Here is a 21,213-nt window from a genome sequence, read left to right as displayed (position 1 = left end):
GCAATGCTGCAAGTCCTAGCTGCAGCGTGGATATTTATAATGCACCCATCTCTGTCATACTGGAGTGCTTAAACTTGCTGTGTTAATTAGCCCGATGGCTCCCTTTGGGCGCTTGGCTAGTGGAGAGGCAGTTATTGGGCACGCTCTGTCTATACAACACTCGGCATCTTCTGGGAAGAGGTGACGGATTCTGGTGGGTTGTCTCAGCGTGGCTTGGATCTTCCCCTCAGGAGAAGCATTGCTATTTCCTGCAGACCGAGCTGGAGGCAGAGGGTTCCTCGTGCCTAGGAACTGACAGAGGTGGTCACACTCTTTGTGACCTCCCCCATAAATAAGTGGAAGGGAAGTTTCCAGCATGCTGGGTTAGATGTCTGATCAAAAGTAGCAGCTATCGGTGTCCTTCAAGCTCCTGCCTTGCAGTGTCTGTATCTGATGGTTTGAAGATGCCCTCAGACTGCCCTTAAGCCCAGTCTTGCTGTCTGTTCAACTTGCTGTAAGAAACTTGAGGTGTAGCTGGAGCTCTTGGGACCCTGCTTGTGTGAGGCTGCCCTGTGAGTCAGCGTAGGAGGGTGCTGTCTGGGGACTTAATCACCTGCAGGAAGCTTGTGCGGCAGCGCTGTGGGTAGCAGCCGGCTCAGAGGAGAGGGGATGGTCTCGGGAATGACACTTTTCAAGGGAGCAGGGTGAATCAGGTCACCCCCATTTAGTGAAGTGCCCCGTGTGGATGAGCAGCACAGTCCGGTGCTCTGACTCCCGCGTAGTGACCCTTTGTCGTCCTGTGGACAGCCTTTCTGATGGGTGTCACTTCTTGCTTTCCCCGATCCTTTTTTCCTAGATGGAACGGCAGCGCCTGGCCCGAGAGAAGCAAATGAGAGAAGATGCTGAGAGGACAAGGGATGAGCTGGAGAGAAGGCTGATGCAGTTAAAGGAAGAGGCAACGATGGCCAACGAGGCTCTGGTAGGTCTCTGGGAGGTTGTTTCCCAAGGCACTCCAGCTGTTCCTCGCTCTTTCCACTGCTGAAGCGTTTCAGGAGGCGCACTGTGCCTGTCCTGTGGCTGTTCTCAAGCTGCTGCTGGGGGATGGTGATCAGGAGGCTGGATGGAGCTGGTTTCACGCTGCTAGCCTGCTGTGGGAGGAGCTCGGGGGGGGGATGATTTGGGACTGAGCCTGGGCACATCCAGGTTTGGCTGCAGAAGGCTGCGGGCTTTGATGGAAGGGAGGGACTCAATGGGCCGTGGTGGCCGTGTGGAGCAAGCAGCTCAGGGCCCTGCTCCGGGGGTTGTAAGCGTATTTGGGGAGACATTCGGTGCGCTTGATGGCTTCATGTGCCTTAATTCTCAGATGAGGTCTGAAGAGACAGCAGACTTGCTGGCTGAGAAGGCTCAGATCACAGAGGAGGAGGCCAAGCTCCTGGCTCAGAAAGCAGCTGAGGCTGAACAGGAGATGCAGCGAATCAAAGCCACGGCCATCCGGACGGAGGAGGAGAAGCGGCTGATGGAACAGAAGGTGCTAGAGGCAGAGATGTTGGCACTGAAAATGGCGGAGGAGTCGGAGAGGAGGTCAGAGGGTACAACCTTGCAGCTGCTTCTGCTTTGCTTTCCAACCCCCTTCTGACCTGGCTGAAACGGTGGCTCGTGCCTTGAGCTACCCACCCCATGGTTTGCAGCGAGCCCTTGGCCTCCTGCGCAGGTACAGCAGCAAACGGCCCCAAGGCTCAGCTGGTTTCTCTCTCCATCTTGCTGTTTGCCACAGCGAGAGTAGGAAAATGACGCTGGTAGAGCAGCGGTGGCCCTGATCTTTCCCTGCATTGGAGCTGGAGACCCTTCTCTGAAGGCTTCTTTGGGAGAGATACTGTGGTGAGAGCAGCAAGAGGGGCTGTCAGCTAGTGGGGGAGAAAGTACCGTGGTCCTTGGCACTCTGCCTTCCCACGCCTCTCGCGCCCTGACAGCAGCAGCGGAAGCCAGCTCTACTTTTGGGTGATTTTGCAAACACCCACTGCATTCCCCAAAGTACTTGACAACTTTTTTTTTTTTTTTTTTTTTTTTTTTTTTTTTTTCCCTTCTTCTGGATGGTAGATCTACATTCCGTATTCTCTCTTTATTCCTCTATTTACCTCTCAGTTGTTTAGTTCTCCTTACCAGTCGTGAGGTCTCTGTTTCAGATTAGCCTTGAGGTCTCCCTAGCTCCTGGAGTCCTTGCTGCTTGTTAAAACTGGTGTTTCCATCCTCTTGATACCAGAGCCCAGGTCCCATGGTGCATTTGCTAGTGAGCAAGTAAAAGATCATTCTTGTTTTCTTCCAACTGATTATTCCTTTCCATGTGAGAGCTTGCTCAGTGTCAGCTTTTCTGCTTGGACGAGCTCCACGCTTGTCCATCTCTTCTTGCCTTGGTCTCTATCTTGGGAAGTCTCCACTCAAATTTCAATCTGGCAGAGGAAGCATCTTTCCCTCCTTTGGCTTTCTCCTTGGGGAGGGTCCTTGAGCCTCAAGGCTAAATACTAGAATTGTTGGGCCCTGTCAGTAGGGATCTTGAGTGCTTTTTCCTCTTTGGATGTAGTAAAGAACCATTAGTCGAGGCTTACTTGTCAGAAAACTGCCTCTCCTGCTGTAAGTCTGAGCTTGACTTCTGAAGTTGTTCTCCCCATTCTGACATCTAGGCACACTTGTCCAGCCCTTAGCCTTGCTCACTGATGCTCACGCAGAGCCCATGTCGGAGCTGCCCTTCTATGGCTTGGATTTGTGCTAATTAAAACATCCCACGTGTGAATGGTTCTGGTGTTTCCCTTGCTCAAATGACTTCTTAGTTCAGGGCTTGCTGCAGGACAAATCTCAGCCTATTCCATGCCTACACTGTAATCCTGCTTCTCCATCTTCTCATTCCTCTCCACTTCAATCTGATATTTGCCATTTGCTGTTTCTCTTTGCAGGGCGAAGGAGGCTGATCAGCTAAAGCAAGACCTTCAGGAGGCGCGCGAGTCAGAGCGCAGAGCCAAGCAGAAGCTTTTGGAGATCACCAGCAAGTCGTCCTACACAGTAAGAGCGATCTGCATTGTAGTCCCCCGGCTCCCAGCCTGTAAAGGTGCCCTCCTCCGTAGCCTGGAGGAGTCTCGTGTCTCCGTCCCGTCGGTGGAGTGGTACGAGCCGTCTCATTGCACGGCTCGGCGGCTCTTCAGAAACCCGTAGCAGTGCTCGCCCTTTTCATCCAGGCACCTCATCCCACAGCAGATCATTTTGCTCTTTTTTTTTTTTCTTTCCCTGCCTCGTGCTACCAAGAGCAAGGGAGCTGCTGGTGCAATTTTAAACCAGTTTAACGAGCGTGTCAGAGCCATGCTTTGCTAGCACGTGTGGAGTGTACCAGCTCAGCCATAGCCTTTAAAATAAGGTTAAATACTTAGAAATGGAGGATGTCCCTGTTAGGTAGGATAAACATCGTTCAGAACCTGTAAATTCATTCTTTGGGCATAAACTGGCCACTGTGCATCTATGTGCTGCAAAGGAAAAAACTTCCTTGAAGGGAGATAATTGCCCATTAAGAGGATTTCATACCTTCCTCTGAAGCATCTGGTCCCGGTTGCTGCCGGGGACTGAAATGCCAGACTAAATGACCATTGCTTCGATCAGTCTGGCAGTTCCTTTCCTCAACTTCTCTAATTGTGCTGCAGGGCCTGCAGAACCCATCCAGCTCTCCCCTCCCCGCAGCTCACACCTGCCGCGGCTGCCGGTTCGGCTGCCTCGCTCTCCTGAGGGGTGAAGGGGGAAGAGCTCGGCAGCTTCAGGAATAAACTCAGCAGACGTACGTGGGAGTTATTGACCTATCTAGTACTGAAGCTTTAATTTGTACCTGCAGGCTCCTTCCCCCCCTTCTCCGGGAACTTTTGAGGAGCTTGAGATGAAGTAATTTTTCATCCCGATTCTCTGAAGTTCCCTGCAAAAGTGTTCGGAAGCCTTTAAAAATGGCAGTGATGGAAAAATAAGCAGGCGCTCTGAGCTGTGGGACACTCAGTCAAGTGTTAACTACCTCAGTGCTTGGTAAAGCTTAGCTTTGGAGTGCTGCTTATTTTACAACTCACTAGGATTCTGGGATCCACCAGCTCTTTAATTCTGGGTGTGACTTGTGCACAGGGTGGCGTGTCCTCATCGAAACTCTACTGCCCCGCTACATCAGCCCAACGCTGACGTTTGGGCAGCTCCTTCCCGTCCGCGTTCCCTCGTGTTGCTGTGCCCATCCTTGGTGGAAGGGGCAGACCCCAGATAACGAGCCCGTCTCCGTAAATCCCCGGGGCTGGCTGGGGAGCAGCCGCCTGGCTGCGGTCCTGCCCGGCGGAGTTAGAGCCTCCTGAGCGGGAATGTTGGAGGGTTTGGTGGAGCTCGGCTCCACCCCGCCAGCTGCATCTGCCTGGAGGCAATCCACGCAGAACTGCCTCCTCCAGACACGTGGCGCCGCAGCCTCTCCCTTCCCTAAAGAGCCTTGGCCATCCTGACAGGGCTGCTGGTGCTGGGAAGGAAGGGGACGTGCTTTCTTTCCTCCCCAGTTCGGTGGCAGGGTCCCCTCGTGCAGCTGCCGCTCCTCCTGCCCCTCTTGCAGCCCCGGGGAGGAGCGCCGTGTCGCTCGGATTCGGCGGCTGGTGTTTTCCAAGGTCAGGAGGAGGCAAGTGTGACCGGTGGGCCCGTATCCAGGGGACAACACCTTGCCGGGCCTTCCATTCCCTCTCCTTTCCCCTGTGGCCTCTCTCCTTGCTCTGCTGCTTGCGTGGTTGGGGGCAGGCGGGGTGAGATGTGCTGAGCTCTTGTTCCTGTGCACCACTTCGAAGAGCGGGGTGCGGGCGAGCCTTCCTCCCCTGCCAGCCCACGGAGGGGCCCAGCGGGCAGGCGCAGCCCGAGGGAGGGAACAAGCTGCGGGATGAAGGGCTCTTGAAAGCTGCAGTTGGAAGGCTCGTGTCCCTCAGGTAAATGGCAGCTCTGAGGAGCAGTGCAAGATTCCAGCTCCTCTCTTCCTTAATGAGGGTGTAACTCTGATCTTGTTCTTTTCTGAGGTCCCAGTACTTGTTCTGTGTCGTCCCCTGGCACTGAGAGCTAGACAGGACTTCCCTCTGGGGAGCAAGAGCAGGAGGGGAAAGGGGGAGTGAATGGATGTGTGGCAGAAAAGACAAGAAACAGTTAATTGTGGGCTTTTTTTTAACTTTCCAGCCTCCCATCCTGTTTTCTTTTAAAGCTTGTTTCGATGTCTTTTTAGTCCTTGAAGCCCAATCTGCTTTTGTGATGGGACTGATAGGTGATGCATGAGAAAGAAGATGTGAATCTGAGTCTCAGGCCGTCAGGGCTGGGAGAACAATTCATTCTTTACTGACTTGGCAATGGCTCTTTGCCTCCTTCATTGCCCTTCAGGTGCTACTCACGCAAGACTAAAGGCAGTCATCTCTTCTCTGATCCTCTTGAAGCAGTAAGCGGCTGTCCTGGGCTTGCCCAGCTTCTTGAGCAGCAAAGTAAAGGCAGTGGCAGCAACAGGAGGAGCTCTCCCTGCCGGGGAAGCCTCATGACATGACTTGCTCTGTGCTTCCTCTGTATGGTCTCTCTCGCTCTGTACTCCAGAGGGATGACCGCTGTCAGCGTGGTGCTTGCCTCTGTTAACGGCAGGAAATTGCTTTACTGCAGTAACGGGGTTATGCGGTTTGTTCCAGGTGAGGAAACACATAAGGGAAAAGGTCTGCGTCCCCTTTGTCACCCTGTGTCCCAGGGACACCCCACGTCCCCTGGGTTAAAAATCTCTGCGCCTTGTGCAAGACCGGCCCAGGGTTATTGCAAATGGCAGGGAAATGTTTTGCTCCCGGTACTAAGCCTGTGCCTTTGGAAGCCCCCAGCATGCTCTTTCTTTGCTCTTTCCTTACTCTTCCTCGCTGCCGCTGTTCTCTGACTTCCCCACCCATTTTTTCATTGCTGCGTGAAGGAGCAGTGCTGAGGAGAGGCAAGGAAGTGGCCGTAGTAACCCTGACAAATTGGCATCTGGGCTTAACGATTGCAGCAACTGAAATTCCTGCTCAACTGTTAGTGCTGTTGTTTGGGTTTTTTAAAAACAAAAACCGATGGGCATGTGCTGAAATAAATGCTAAAGGTTGTTTGAAGGCCAGCAGGCTGGTCCTGGTGATCCTGGCTCCCCTGCGCAGCAGCAGGGATCGTAGAACCTCACGTGGGAAGGGCTTTGCGAACACCTGTGTGCCTCACAGACATTGCCTTGCATGTCAATGCGATGCAAGTATTTAAATCAGTTAAGTGCTTTGGCAGACCTGTCCCCTTTCCTTCGAGACTGGAATTTAGGTACTCGGTCGTCCCTTTCAGCGCCTGCTCCAGAATTAATGCCGCTGTGTTCTGCACTAGCAGCGATGGGGTAGGGGGGGGGGGGTAAAAAAATCGTGTTTCCTTGTCGGGTGAGTCTAACTCACCTGTAACGCCCCAGCCCGGCCGAGCAGTGCGGTTTCAGCGCCTCCTTGTTTATGCCTGTACTAGGTGTTTGCATCCCAGCTCTGCCTCTGCAGGGTACATGAAATGTCGTCCCTCTCGGGTTTGTCCAGCCGAAGAGCAAGCGGGGGCCGAGCCCTGGCTGTTTGTGAATTCCAGGCTGGCGGTGAGGGAAGAGGCAGGTTATTGTGCAGAGTAAATCTGTCACCGCCCCGGCGCTGGCGGTTCTTGTTGGAGCGGAGCTGGCTGCAAACAATCCCTGGAGTATCCCAAATAGGAGAAACAAGGGAAAGAAATAACCAGCTGAAGCTCAAGATCTCGTTTGTCAGAGCGGGTACCCTAGAACCACCCCACCAGCTTTTGGGGTGTGCTGCCAGAGCAGCCTGTCTCTGCAGCACCAGCTCCTGCCATCCCCCCCCAAGTCCAGGCTGTTTGAGCATGTTGTTTTCGTTACAGGAATCCCTTAAAGCATCTGACGGAGAGGTGGGTGACCTTTTGGATGCTGGGCTGGATTTCTCACATCCAAAACGAGGGCTAAGCAGGCTGGCAGCAGTTCTGACTCAGATCCACGCGCACAGTCTGCCATCTGAAGCCGCTGTGCCATCCTTGACGTGTGCCGCTGCTTGCGACCTCGTCTAACGTATTGCGAGAGCAGAGGGGTGACTTGAGTCAGGATGCTTTTCCTCCTCCGCTGGTAATGAGCCCGTTTATTAGAGGTGTGACGGAATTTTTGACTGAGAGAAGGGTCATTTTTTTTTTTTAGAGGAAGATAAAATCTGAGGGCCTGGCAGCATGTGTCAGCGGGGGATGTCACAGCGTTTTGCAGGAGGCAGAGAGTCCCGAGTCCTTGCTCAGGGGTGATGTGATTCCCTGTGTTATTGCTGCCTTTGCAACAGAATCTCGCCGTGGTTCCTAAACACTTGGAGCTGTAAGTTACTGCGAAGATAAAAATGTGTCAGTGCGTCTTCACGCGCCTTACTGAGGTTGCATCCCAGTTAACCCTTGGGGCGACGTTGTCCTTTGCTCACGCTTTGGGGAGCAGTGGAGTGCAGGGCTCTGCTGTCATACAGGGTCTTGCCTTGCCCCTGTTCACAGCTTGCACTTTTTAAATTTGGTTTAAAGTTAAACAGCTGTCAGACCTCTCCCAAGAGGCACCTTCTGTCCGACATTGTTTTAAGTGGCACAGCAGTGATAAAACCTAGATTTTACCAACTTTTGACAACAGATTTGGAAGGCAGGTGGTGGTTTTGTTTCCTCTTTACTACCGCAAAGAGCGGGGTCCCAGAGGAGCGGTAGCTCTGAATTGAAGAGCGAATTGGGAATGGAGCAAGGGGATCTTCAGGCCGATCTGATGCTTGCTTGCTGCTCCTCGGAGTGCTTGCAGTCTTCTGTGTTAAAAGCTCACCAGCTGAAAAGGAGCCCCGTGGCCTGCTCTCCGGAGAGCGTGAGGCTGGTTCGGACGAATGGGGCTGTGGGCTGTGTTGTGTCAGGAATACGCATGCCCCTTCCCTTTCCCCATGCAAACGATGAGATCCTTCCAGTTTGGCGCTGCTGTGAGGTGGAATGCACCCAGCCCCAGAGGAGTGTGGTGGTACCTGCGTGAGTGGCAGGTCAGGACCTCGTTCCAGCATTACTGAGTAGCACCTTGTACTGCGTGCTTAGGTGTTGCTCTGATTTTTACCTTTGTGTTACAGAACATTTGCTGTAGGAACACTGGTGTGGCCAAAAGCGATTAATTCGTACTCTCTCTCATTAGCAGTCCATGAACTCGAGTACGACAGCGCTGCCGACCGACCTGCCGAGCTTCAACCTCATCAACGAGAGCCTGTCCTTTGACTTCAAGGATACGGACATGAAGAGGCTTTCAATGGAAATCGAGAAAGAGAAGTACGTGGCCAGGGCTGGGATTTGTGCCTCGGGTGCAGCGGGAGGAATTGCACCAGGGCTGGATGGGACTTCAACGTTCCAGACGAGCCGCCGGTGTGAGGTGAAAGGGGGAGAAGTCTTTTGGACTCAGGTTTACCAGGTCGTTAGGAGCTCTGCCCAGAGCATGGTGTAGCCACTGGCTCACTGTTTCTCTGAGGGAACACGCCTGGTGTCACAGATGGGGCTCTGCTGCGTGCTGGAAGGCGAGTTTCAGCGGGCTGAGCCCTGCACCCGCCGATTCCTCTCCACGTGGTTAACCCGGCTCTTGTTTCGGCTTGAGCTGTGCGTGTTGGTAGAAAGAGTTACCAGCAGCCTGCCTGCTGGTGCACTGAGCTGTTGCAGGCTGGAGCTTGTGCAAGCGTGTCCAGAGAGTGTAAAGGTCGCTGGAGTGTGCGCTGGGGTCCCACGACAGGGCTTTAACCCCTTTTTTCCTGGGGTCTGCGTCATGTTTATATATAAAAAGTGTGCGCCAGCAAGTCTGGATGTGATTATGAGCTTTGATCTTGTGTTTTCCTGAGGGTGTAAGTGTAGCCTTCAAAATGACAAATTTAGAAGAAATCAAAGCAGATCAGATTTTAATCTCTGTAGTAATAATGTGCTTTGTTCATTGATTGGGTAGTAGATCAAAGCTAGAAGGGCTCTGCCGTAGCGCTCCGGCCAAAACTTCCTGGGGCTGGAATGAAATGCCCCTGGATCCCCGCGGGTGGTTTATTTAGCCTCTGCTCAGTGCCCGCTCCTGTGTATGAAATAACAGAGCACTGTGCTAGAGACAGAGGTTAAAAACTTTTCCTAAGGCCAGAAGGAAAAAGATGGAAGCTGGAAATAACAGGATAATTCCTGGTTCCGTACCCAGGTTGCTAACTAGGTCATCCCACTCGCCTAAGCAGGAAGAGCTTGCCTCTGCCAAATGCTGGAAGCAACAGCGTGCTTTTGCTGACTTCTCCGGGACTGTTCTCCTTCCTCGGGTGCTGAGATAAACCTCGCTGCGGATTTTGGCACTCTGAAAGGGTTCTCGTTAGCCTGCTGGTACTTTGACCTGGGTCTCGGTGTTTAGTCACAAGCACAAGGCTGACACGGTGTGATTTTTCTCCCGTCGATGCTTCATCGTGGAAGGCAGTTAGGGCCAAGTCCTGAGAATGCTGGCTTTGGGGTTGTTGTTTTTTTTTTCTTCTTCCTTATTTTGGGAGACCTTTCTGTCTCCCAGGGATGCTGTGTGTCTCAAAGATACCTGATATTTTGAGGGCAGTGTTTGCTCCCACACGGTTTACAAGCTAAATCCCTCTAAAACCTGAGAAGTCAGTACATCAGGGTCCTTCCTTACTGGAAGGATTCGTGCCGTTGAGTTTGTGAGCTGCGCTGCTTGAACAGACTGCAACTGTGCGGTGTTAACCTGTATCGTGGCGCAGCTTCACTCGGAAATGGGGGGACTTAGAAATATCGTCCAGCAGCTCCGGCTTGGCTTGGTTTTCTTTTTATAGTAATGTGACTTACAGTTTTGTTCTTGGGTCAGCTGTCTGGGTCCTCTGTTTAGTAATGAACAAATCCTCGCTCGGAGTAGTTTACTGCGTGCTGTAAACTAGTGTTGTCAGTTCCACACACTAGAAATGATGAAGATGAAGGTTTTTCTGTTATAATTCTGTTCTCGGCTGCCGCAGTTATCGTGTCGCCACGTGCAGCTGGCCGGTGCTAACCCAGGACTTTTTTGTGTGTGTGTGCTAGGGTGGAGTACATGGAGAAGAGCAAGCACCTGCAGGAGCAGCTGAACGAGCTGAAGACAGAAATTGAGGCGCTGAAGCTAAAGGAGAGAGAGACAGCTCTGGATATATTGCACAACGAGAATGCCAGCCGAGGCAACAGCAAGCACAACACTATTAAAAAGGTATCGGAGGGCTCCAGTTTGTATCTCGCCTGATGAAATCCTTTAAAAACCACAAAAAAACCCCGCGGTTTGGTTTAGCTTTTGCACAAGATGTTATAATAAAATCGTTTGATCTAGGCTTTGTTCCCCGGCTGCATAGCTTCGATCCAAAGGGCAGAGCATTTCAGCTTCTGGTGTTCCTGGCTGATCCTTGCCACGACCAAAGCCTTGTCTCCTCAGCGCTGTGTGAAGGGATGCAAAGGTCTCGAGGCTGGAAGGTCTTGCTGAACCCTAACGAAAGCTGGGTAGAGGGGTGCTGTTAGAAGGGGTCTGCTACCCGAGTGACCCCGGGAGCAGGAAAAGCCCTGCCTGCCTACTGCAACCGTTCCCTACAGGGACTGCAAGGAAGCAGCGTTGAGCTTGTCTGGTGAATAATAAGGGCAAACATACTCCTGACTTAGAGGCTCTCAGTAGAAAATGCCAAAAACCTCGTCCTCTTTTTTTTTTTTAATCTGTTCTGGAGCAACCTGTAGTGCAGCTTCAAATACTAACAGCAAAATCTTTTGCTAGCAGGGTCTGTGGGAGATGTCTGCTCCCTGTGCTCTGGACCCTGCAACCACCTGCCTCTAGAAACGCGGCTGAGATGAGTAACTTAGCCAAAACGTGAGGGTGGCTGGTTCTGCTAGCCCGGGGGCCGCACCGGAAAGGTCACCACAAAGCCCGCTCGTGATTTTTTGCGCCCCATCCTTTTCCTTTTGCTTAGGAGCTTGGCTGTTCTCCCAGCCGGGCTCGTTGTCACGAGGGGCTGGGGGCACATCCGTGATCGGTACGGTGGGGTGGAGTGGTCGGTCCCACTCATCTGCAGAGGCTTTTACCCAGCTGGCTCCCTGCCAGCAGCTGTCCTTGAGAAGGGTTCGGAAACCTGTATGGCACGGGACGCAGGCTGTGGTAACAACTCCAGGTTTTAAAACCAAATCCTTCCCTCTTTACTGCTCCCAGCCGAGAGTTACAGCTGAAAGGATTTGAGAATGTCGGTTCGTGCCAGCTTTCACGGCTGGGAGTTTATGATCACGGAGTTGGGGCAGGAAAATGAATCTAGTGGGTCTCCCTCCTAGCTAGCCCTGAGCTGTTCGGGTTCCTGCGCTAGCCCTGAGCTGTTCGGGTTCCTGTCCCACCAGAGCAGAGAATATAAAAATCTTCACAGGCCCTTTTGTTGTAGAATCTGAAGACATTTCTGCTCCCAGTAGGTTTTGTTGGGTTTTGTCTCCTTGTTCGGAGTCCTCAGTTTAAACAGAAAATGCTAAATTTTCCCTCCTGACAGCGACAAGTTCGTAGAGAGCCGATGGTCGTGTTTGTCTCCCTTAAAGAAGGTGGCTGGGAAATCATTTCGACGTCTGTCAGGGCTCAGCGCTGTAATTGGGACTGCGTGGCCCTTCTTTGTCCCTTTGAAGCTGGAGTCTTGTCCTGTCCCCTCCCTTCAGGAGGGGACCGAGGCTGCCCGGCTCCTGCGTCTCAGCTGGAGGAGCAAAGGGTTTTCAGTAGTAGTCTATTAGTGGAGCACATCAGAATAAAATTACAGACTGCTTTTGTTCCTGTCGCCAGGAGGTCAGGAGGGCTTTTGTCTTTGCAGTGGTGATGGAAAGGAGAATGAAGGCGCTGGAAATGGGATAGCAGTTTAGCAATACTTAAATAATCCCAACACCCCCGCCCCACCTGGAAGCTGCTGATCACTTCAGCGCTCCGGGCAAACTGTACAGATTGCACAAATGACATTACTCGTGTCACAGAGGATTATTATATTTTTTTTTTTTTGTTCATTTTATTTTGCTGGTTTAGCCTCAAGCCCAGGGCAGAAGACCTATCTGCATTTGAGACTTCAAAGTAGGTTATTCCAAGGTACTCTGCGTGGGGTGATGGGATCACTGGCTGGGATACTAACCTGTGCATGAGCTTGCCTGCGATACGCACCCCTCTCACCGGCTCCCGTCGCTGCCAACCCCTACAACCCTCCTCCTGCACCGCGGCAGTGCCGGTGAGACGGGGCTGCCCGTGGCACAGCACCCTGCCCGTCCCCGCCGCGGCGCGGCATGTCGCCGGCGGCCGCCCGGCCCGGCTCTCGCTCCCTCGGTAGCGTTCACAGCCTCTCCGCCTTCGTTTTTCCACCTGATCCTCCGTGCTGGGAAGCGTCTTTCTTGGCAGAAGTTGAGTTGGCAACATCAGTGGGGGAGTGCAGGCGTAGGTGCTTCAATAATTAAACAGGCCTGGTTTTGCTCTGCTGCCGGTGGCTGGGAATCTGTTGGAGGTGCAGGGTGGCCTTTGAAGATTTCTTTAATGAAGTAAACCAGGACCTTCCCCCTTGTTTGCCGCAGAAAGAAATTCGGGATTTTTATTAATTAAAAGGCAACCAAACAAACCCCATCAACTCTTTGCTGCCAAAACTGTCGTAACGGGCTAAAACCTCCGTCTCGGAGCGGAGCAGCTCGTGGAGGGGTGATCAGCGTCTGCCCGTTTGAGAAGTGTCCCAGGAACGTAGAGCAGGCGGCCGAGGACCGCCGGCGTCTGCAGGGAGCTCCCGGGCGAGGCGGCGGGCGGGGGGGTGGGTCTGGGGGTAGACTGTGCTGGAGGTAGCGCCGTTGGTCGCCGTTGTGCCAGGGGACGGCGGCTGTCGGAGCCGCTCTCCTCCCTGCCTGTCCCCTGCCTCCTTCAGCGTGCTGGGGGCTCCTGCTCTGTTCAGGCCGCGTCTCTTCTTTCTGGAGCCTGCTTTCCTCCGAGGATTCGCCCTCCATCCGCAGGCTGCGTGCGCGCAGAGCGCCGACTCCCTCCTCCAGGAGGCTGAGTTTGGGGAAGCCTTTTTTTCGTTCGTTTGCTTTTTGCTCTTTCCTCGACCGTGGCTCTGGCGCAGCCCACGGGGTTTGGCGAGTTGTGAGCGGTGGTGCTCGGGGCCGGGGGAGGCGGGGGGGGGGAACCGGCACGGGTGCTGCGGTGGCAGCGCTCGCGGAGGCGGGTGGCAAACCTGGCGGTAAGCGCCTTCGGAAAAGGCTGTCGGAAAAGTGACTGGGAGGGCTTGTGTGGCCCTGCCTGCGTGGCGGCACGTACAGCCGACCGCGGAGCCGTTTCCCAGCACCTCGGGAGCTCTAAAGCGGAGGCAGGAGGATGCTTTAGGTGCAGACTTCTCGCTGGCCGGTACCCAGAAGCGATCAGCACGGGTTTGTGCTGCGGTTGGATGGACCAGCCCTTTCCGGGCTGCAGGCAGTGCTGTAAATCACTCAAATCAGGGTTTTGTGCTGGTGGGCTGCTGCCAGCTGCTCCCTGGGGGGCTGCGGGTGTTCCCAAGATGGGCTGTGCTCGTGGCTAAGCGTTTCCTTGGGGAAGAGACTAAAACAAAGGGGTGACCCTGCAAGTCTGGGCCACCTTGGGCGAGGTGCTGGATGTTTCTCTGGGGCAGGAGTTGAAACCCGCCGTCCCATCCCAACTGGTTTGAGGAACTCGGTGGCAGGTGAATTTGGGGTGGAATCCACTTGTGGCCGCGGCACGAGGAGGTAAAATGAAGCCCTGGCGGTTTGTGAAAAGACTAATCCAGCAGCTGGGAGAGGTTGGGTGCCTGGGAGGAGCCCCCGTAATTAAACCAGATGCACAGCAAGTGCTGCGGTGTGACCTCTGGGTTTTGTTGCCTGCCTTTGAAGACGCCTGCTAAGTTTTTCATGTTTAATTACGTGGTTAACATGCTAATCCTTTTTTATGAGCTCTGTGGGCACAGCACAAGCACCTCATCTGGAAACTGATTTCCCTTCTCCGTCGTGCTCTGCGCCGTGGGCTGGTGCTGCTGACTCCAGCTGGCTCGGCGTCAGCAGGGTTTGCCGCTTAGGCTGTGGTAGAAGATGAAAAAACCCACTTCTTCCTCGCATCCTCCGGTGTAGGAAGGCTCCCAGGACAGGCTGCTGCTCTAAAACACAATCGGGTCTTTCATTCCAGCCGCTTTCTTCTTGCACAGTCATGCTTATTTACTGTGATTTAAGCCCTTTGAAGTATCCAGGCAAGGAGCAAATCTCCACGCCTGTTCCCAGACAAGCGGCTTTGTCCTTGAGCAGTGCTCTGGTCCTTCGACGGGCAGGCTTGGCCTTTCCCTGCCAGGCTCTTGCGCAGCTCTCTGCTTTTTATCGGACGCGGCGTTTCTCTGGGGCTCGAGCTCGCTCCTGAGGGCCAGCGCTTTGGTGCCCGTGGGGATGGTGTGGGCGTTGGCGGTGGGGTGAGCTGTGGCTGACCGTCCTCTTTGCTGGCTCCTCTCCTGGCTCATCCTGGTTGGGGTGCAGTGGTGCCCTCAACTCGGGTGATGCAGGATCTTTTTCCTGTCGTCGAGACACTCGGGGTTTGGGCAAGCTGCTTCAAATCCGCTTGTTTATCACCAGCAGACTGCCCTGGACTTCCTCCGTCACAGGGCCACGAGCAGTCGTGTCCTACCGCGTTCCTACGGGCGCAGCATCGTCCCCCTGCGGGGGGAGGCAACGGGCAGCTCCTGGCTGCCAAGCGCGGAAGGGCGAGCAAGGCAGAGCGAAGCGGACTTCTGCAGGCTGGTCCTCCCTCCTCCCGCCTCCGAGATGTGCCTGTGGTCTGTCCTTTGCAGCGGCTGGAGGACACACCGGTGGGTTAGTGATGGGCACTGCCGTCTGAGTCTCTCTCGATGCAGGCGCGACGCTGCTGTGCCGCCCCCAAAGGTCACGAGGCCACTCCATTACCTGGACAGGCTGGAGGTTTGCGGGAGGCTGGTGCTGGGGCAGACGGCTTCCATCTGCCCGCTTGCCGCTGCGCCCGGCTGGCGTCTTGCTAGGGATGGCTGAAACATGTCCCTCGAGGGCTTCAACAAATCTCCTGGGGTCTCTTTGTCGTCTCCCGGGGACTGGCTTCCTTATCTCTCCCCTTCTGGGACCTTCAGGCTCCCCTGTGTGAAATGGGGTTTGCTCCAGTGGTTTCCTGGGGGGATGGAGGGCCGCGGCCGTTTCGGGGAAGGAGAACGTTCTCGTGCCGCCGGAGCTTCATCCCGCAGCGGGAGGGGGCGAGCCCAAGGAATATTTCTGCTCTGGAAGGGCAAAGGAGGGAGCCAGGGTGGTACAGAGCAGGCTGGGCTGCACGCAAGTGGGTCCGTCCTTTCCTGTGGGCCCTGGGACAGCCCGGCCAGGGACGAGGCGCTCTTCAGCCTCCCGCGGAACTGCGGCATCGCCGTGGCATCGCTCCCCACCGGGAGAGGGCAAGGCTGCATGCCGCAGAGCGGGCACACCACCGGCGAGGGACTTCCCAGGAGGAGCAGCCCCGGCGTTTCCCATCCCTTCGGGAACTGTGAGGGTGGAGAGGAAAGACGAGCGAGGATGCTGGCTCCTCGCCCCGCCTGGCACCCGGCTGGGCTGCAGGTGAGAGCCGGGAGATCCCCGGTGAGCAGAGCCGCTCTAGACACCTCTGGGCGCACACCTCCTGCGAGCAGGAGGGGATGGAGGGGCGTCCCACGTGGGTCTTGCCCACACGTAGCCCCGCCAGCTTCCTCTTCTTTCTGCCCTGGTTCTCCTCCGAGCTGGGGAGTGAAACTCCCTGGCAGCTAAACTGGGACACGGCAGCCTCCTTTTCCTTGTTTACAAGGAGTGAAAGGAAACTAGGAAACGTCAGGCCTATCAGCTATTTTTGTGGCAGCCTTTGAAAAGCGTTTCCTTCAAATGGAGCGTCATCTTCTCTCTTTTAAACACGCTCATCAAAGCGTTGGGGGCCGGGGGAAAGTTGTGCTTGGGAGACAATAAGTGGCAGCGTGGGAGTAAGAGAGAAAGGGCGAGGTGGGGACTGGAAAGGGAGTGGGGAGGGAAAAATGGGAAGGTTTTTGCTTTTAAGAGTGAATGTGGGAATTGAAAGGTCCACCTGGCCGGTGGAGTCTGGGGAGTGGGCAGGGATGGAGAAAGATGTTCAGGGGAGCAGGGGAGGGAATAAAGAGGGTTTACTGTGTGCAGCGCCAGGTGATGACGTAGCAGGGACCGTAGGTCTCCCTCCCAGCAGTAGGAAGACATGCCCGGCCTCGTGTGGGGCAAGGTGATGCCGCAGGGGGTGGCACGGGTCACCCTTTCCCTCCAGCCTGACCGGGCTGTGGGATGGACGAGGAGACGGGAAGGAAACTAGAAATTTTAAACCTCTCCCTGTTCTTCGAGACCGGGGAGGACGGATTGTTGTGATTTGCAGCCCCCTTCTCCTGCCCATGCCCCATCTCCAGTGCGTGGGAGGGCACCGGCTCCGGGGGGCTCGCTGGGAGCCCTGGGTGGATTCTCTCTATTTGGTTTGCCCGGCCAGCAGAAGTTAGGTGCCTGCAGTTATTGGGTTAGCCGCTCTAAACCGTGCTGGGCTGTGAGGGACTTATTGGGTTGCTTTTGTTTGTTTGTTTCTCTTAAATCCAATCAGTCCAGCAGCCCTGGGTAAAAGCAGAGCTCAGAGGAACTCCAGCGTAGGAATGCAGGGAGTGGGACTCTTCCCTTTCTCCTGTCTTGATTCATTTGAGCTCTGGCCGCTTAATTGCGCTCCCTCTCCCTTCTCTCTCTCTCTAAATTTTCTTTGATGGCTCTGGTAGTGCATTGTGGAGCCCACCCTCCCTCCTGCAGGAAGGAGATTATCATAATACTGCTTGTAAATCAATTTTTTTTTCTTCCCCTCTCCGCACTGAGGAGAATGTAACTCGCTCTTAATCACTCTGCCTCGCCTGCACTACGGTACAGTACGGGTATATGGATTTCTTTCTCCTTGCCTGGCCGGGCGAAGGGAAGGCAGAGGGTGCAGAGAGTTTTGTGGAGGGGCTGGAGGCCACCTTAGGGCTTTCCCCCAGCAGACGGTGGAGAGACCAGAGCAGGGCTGCGCTCTCCTCCCCGGCTCCTCTCCTCCTCGCTTTCACGTCCCAGTACAGGGAAGAGCAAACCCGGTTGCTCCCTGCGTGAGGGAGTGGGATTCCCAGCAAAGAGCTGCCGGGGGCTCCTGCTTTTGCGGCTGGGAGGAGATGGGAGGCGTGCAGGGCTCCCCGTGCCCACCGGCTTCGCAGCACCTCCGAGGAGTCAGGCTGCCGTGGGGCTCGCTGCCCTGCCCCGAGGCGCTGCCCTTGGCTCTACCCCTCTTCCCCCCCGGCGCCTCCCTCGGGTTTTGTCGTGCTGCAGCCCTGCCACGCTCCCCGCCGAGACCACGACGCTGGCTGGTGGCAGAGCTCTCCTGCCGCACCTCCCCTCCGCCCAGCCTGCGCTGGCAGCCAGGCTCGCCCTGCCTGCGATTGCTCAGCAGCGAGAAAAACGAGAAGAAAAGAAAGAAAAAGGGAGTTTTCCCTCTGGGCACAGCGGAGCAGCGGTGGCCGAGGGTCAGTGTGCAGTCAAGAGCAGCCCTGATTTCCTCTGTTCGTTCATGTGCCCGACTGTCATCGGGGGCGAGGAGGCAGCTGCCTGCGAGCTGCCGGGCAGCCCCCATTCCCGGGGCGGGAGGTCCCGCCGGCGGCTGCCGGAGGTGCCTTCGCTCCAGGGGCGGTGGAGGCAGCGCAGCCTGGAGTTGCTGGCCCCTGCCGAGGTCTTCGCCGTCACCCAGCTCCTGCTGAGGGGAGATAGGCCAACGGTGCCTGTGTCCCGCTGGCCTGCTGCTTTCCTAACACCCTCCAGGGTGCTGGGGGAAAGACAGCCCGAGGCTCCTCTTCACGGAGCCTCAACGGGGAGAAACCCTCCTGCCCAGACGCTGCACAAGCTCCTGGCCTTGTCAGAACCAGCCAGAGCGCAACGTGGGGGTGATGAGGGATGGAGGGTCCCTCCGCACGGTGGCAGCGAGGGTGCCTGCTCTGTTGCCGTCGAATTCCCCGTGGTCTTTGCCTTCCGGAGGGTAAGTTCTGGCCAGTGCTGAGTGCCACCGAGCAGCGGGGCAGGGCCCTCTTGGCCAGTCAGCGCTCGCACCTCTGGGCGGGACCCCATCTCCTCAAGACCCTGTATGCCCCCAGCTGGGCTGCTCTCCCCCTGCCTCGGTTTCCCAGGGAAGGGGACAAAAAGCAACCTGAGCGTCTCGGGGAGCCTTTGGAAGTGAGGGGTGAAAGCCCCTGGTGGAAGAGCGGGGCTGCGTCTCTTCTTCCTCCTCGCGCCCGCGCTGGCTGCCCTCGGCGCTCTGCCTCCGCGCGCTTCCCCCGGCACCGCAGCAGCGTTTGCTCGGGGAGGGACGGGTTTCGGCGCAGGGGCTGCTGCCCGAGTGGTGCTTTGGGGTACCCCAGCGCCACGAAAGCGCGCGGAGGGATAGCAGCTGCGTGTAGCTGCTCTCGAAATAGTCCAATCTCCCGTACGAGCCTGGGGGAAACATCTTCCCTCTCCGCCTCGCCCACGGTCGCAGCCGGCTCCTGTCTTTTCCTCCATCGGAGCGCTGAGTTGGCTGGGGGGGGACCTGGGGGGGGGGGGCGGGGGGGCATCTCCCCTTGCTGGGCTTTCGTGGAGCGGCCCGGCGAGCTGCCACGGGCTGGGGAGGTGGTGGGACGCTTGGATTCCCCTTCGGCAGCGGGGTGTTGGGGGGCGGCTGGCAGGGCGGCGCTCCCTCCTGGGGGGGGGTCGAGCCTCTCGGTCTCCCCAGGTGAAAGGGGAAAGTGGAGCTGCCCCGTTTGGGGCTGCAGTGGGCGGCCGGGCTCTGGCGTGAGCCCTAGGACCCCCCCCCCCCCAGCCTCGCCAGCCCGGTGACGTCCCCTCGCCCACCGCCCTTCTCGGCCAGGGGGACGGCGGTCCCCGTCCTCGCGCCGGCTCGTTGCGGCGGGGGGCAGCAGCCTGGCTCGAAGGGAAGGCCCGTTCCCCGCGCCGTCCTGTCCCCTCGGGTTTTATACGCCAGGTGGGACCCGGCTGGGTGTCTGCTTGGGGTCACAGGCGGGATTTCTGCTGGAAGAGCCAAAACGAAGCCTGTGCTGGGGCTGGCAGCAGGCTGGGGCTGCCCACTCTTTTTTCCCCCCCGCCCCCCCCCTTTCCAGCCTTGACAGAGAGGCAGAGAGCTGCCTGTGGCACACGGAGCCCCCATCCCATCTCATCCACCCCCATCCAGCTCCAGAGGGGATGCTGGAGGAGCAGCGGGATGATAAGGAGGAGGAGGAGAGCCAGCCCTGGCCCAGGAGATGCTGCCAGCAAAGGGTATTAAGCCCCTGCAGAAATTTCCTCTGCAATACAGCTTTTTTCAGCGTGGCATTAGAGCTGTGAAGGAATTACCGAGGAAAGGCCGTGGGGGGGAAGCAGGGAGGGGGAAGCGCTTGGCTTAACTCCCTGTAACGGGATCCTAGGATTCCTGTTTCAGCAAAACCGGCGTCCCCGGCGGAAGGCACTGCTGCCTAATCCAGCTGAAACGAAGCCCTCGCGATTAGCCGGCTGGTTTGGCAAACTCTTGCGGTGATTCAGCAGCTGGTAGGAAGGTGGCACTTCTCTCGCCTGTGCTCCTTTGGGTGGTTGTCTTGTCAACGCGGCGATTTCTTCCTCGCTGCTGAGGGTGTTTCTTTCATCTCTCGTTTGGCCCGTTAGAAAATGGGCTCGCGGCCCCTCCGGGGGGGGGTGTTTTGCCTCCACTAGCGCCGCAAAAAGCTTTTCTGGGCCAGGTTTCCAAGTCCTGCGGAGCCTTGGCTCTAAGGACACGGTCCTGCAAGTGAGGACTCTCCAGCTCCATCCTCCTGCGGGATGGAGGGAGCAGGTCTGGGGTGAGGTCCCGGAGCAGGGGGAAGGTGCTGGGATGGTGGTGGTGAGTGACGCTGGGGCTGCTTGGACCACACGGGGCATGTGTGCTCATCCCAGTAAGGGTGGTGGCTTGGGGCTGGACGTGAGCGCGGGACGGGGTGGTCCCTGACTGGTGATGGCGGTTACAGGTACCCAGCTGGCCCCGAGGCTTTGGGGATGCTGTGGGTTGGGAGATGAGCGTGATTCTCCCTCTGTCCTCAGCTGATGGAGGTTGTTTCTCCTCCAGCTTTGGGAGAGCCCCACATGTGCCCCCACCACCAGGGCAAGGGAAGGAAGGAGCCCACTGGACTCCTTCCTGGCCCCACACCCAGGACCAGTACCTTTGGTCCAGGCTCCCGTGTATCCCACCGCTCGAAAGCCCCGGCCGCGCTAATTACGGCGATTGACTCTGCGGGGCCCCTCAGCAGCCTTTGCCGGGGGGGGGGGGGGGGGGAAGGTGGACCCCAGCCCAGCCTGCCTGTCCTCGCCCTGCGCTTTGCCTGCGGGCTGGCCTTGCTGCAGCGGGGGGCTCGGCTGCTGAGGGGGTACCCGACATCCCTGCTTCTGCCTTCCCTGGTATTCCCAGAGAGCCAGGAGGGGATAAAGGCAGCAGCTCCTTCCTGCTCAGCCCTGTGCCCTCCTGGGGGACGGGTGAAGCTGGGGCTCGGGGTGCCTGGCGGGCAGGAGAGGGGTCAGCCCCGTCCCCCTTCAGCCGCCCCCTCTGCTCTCTTGCAGCTCACCCTACAGAGCACCAAGTCCCGCGTGGCCTTCTTCGAGGAGCTCTAGGAAGCGACCAGCCGCTCCGCACCGCTGCTCCCCGCCTGCCGGCTGGCTCCTCCACCAAGCCGGAGCCTCTCCCCCAGGACCCGTGTGCCCCAACCGGGGCTGGGGAGCCCAGCATCGCCCCCCGGTCCCCGCCGGGTGCTGCCAGCCTCTGCACACCGACGGACTCGGGCCCCGGCTACCCACGGACTGTGTGATGTTCTCCAGCTTAGCATCCATTCACCCTCCACCCTGCCCCTCTTTTTTTTTTTTTTTTCCGTTTTTCCAGCCTTTTTCCTCTTTTTCTAGGGTAGCTTTTGGCTCGGCCCTCCACGTTCTCCCCGAGTGCCAGGGCGGGGGCTGCGGCTGTGCCCCCCAGCCCAGCAGCCGGCAGAGGAGCGTGCCCAAGGCTCTCTCCCCTGGCAGGGATGCCGTCCCTCCGGGCTGCCTTCTCCCGGCGTGCCGGCCTCGGGGCCCCGCGCCGGCGGTGCCTGGAGCTCCATTAGA

At 56.9% G+C, this 21,213-nt stretch overlaps 1 protein-coding gene across 4 annotated transcripts in view; it reads left to right on the top strand.

Annotated features, from left to right (window-relative positions):
- Nucleotides 1-20,766, top strand: part of NF2 (NF2, moesin-ezrin-radixin like (MERLIN) tumor suppressor) — a 47,355-nt gene extending 26,589 nt beyond the window's left edge. For 2 of the 4 annotated variants that reach the window (XM_086474124.1, XM_086474121.1), the window contains 6 exons: nucleotides 836-958; nucleotides 1,343-1,560; nucleotides 2,928-3,033; nucleotides 8,210-8,340; nucleotides 10,099-10,258; nucleotides 20,680-20,766. In XM_086474124.1, coding sequence (XP_086330250.1) covers nucleotides 836-958; nucleotides 1,343-1,560; nucleotides 2,928-3,033; nucleotides 8,210-8,340; nucleotides 10,099-10,258; nucleotides 20,680-20,730 — 789 coding nt within the window. In that variant the 3' untranslated portion in view covers nucleotides 20,731-20,766. Of the gene's footprint in view, nucleotides 1-835; nucleotides 959-1,342; nucleotides 1,561-2,927; nucleotides 3,034-8,209; nucleotides 8,341-10,098; nucleotides 10,371-12,073; nucleotides 12,119-20,679 lie in introns of those variants that run through there. The other 2 variants (XM_086474123.1, XM_086474122.1) reach the window with 2 other exon arrangements.
- The last annotated feature ends 447 nt before the right edge of the window (nucleotides 20,767-21,213 follow it).

This window comes from Leptosomus discolor, chromosome 16 (assembly GCF_034619465.1).
Source record: "Leptosomus discolor isolate bLepDis1 chromosome 16, bLepDis1.hap2, whole genome shotgun sequence".
Classification (NCBI taxonomy): Eukaryota; Metazoa; Chordata; class Aves; order Leptosomiformes; family Leptosomidae; genus Leptosomus; species Leptosomus discolor.
The sequence above is the reverse complement of the archived record's forward strand: the minus strand, read 5'-3'. Positions and strand labels throughout refer to the sequence as shown.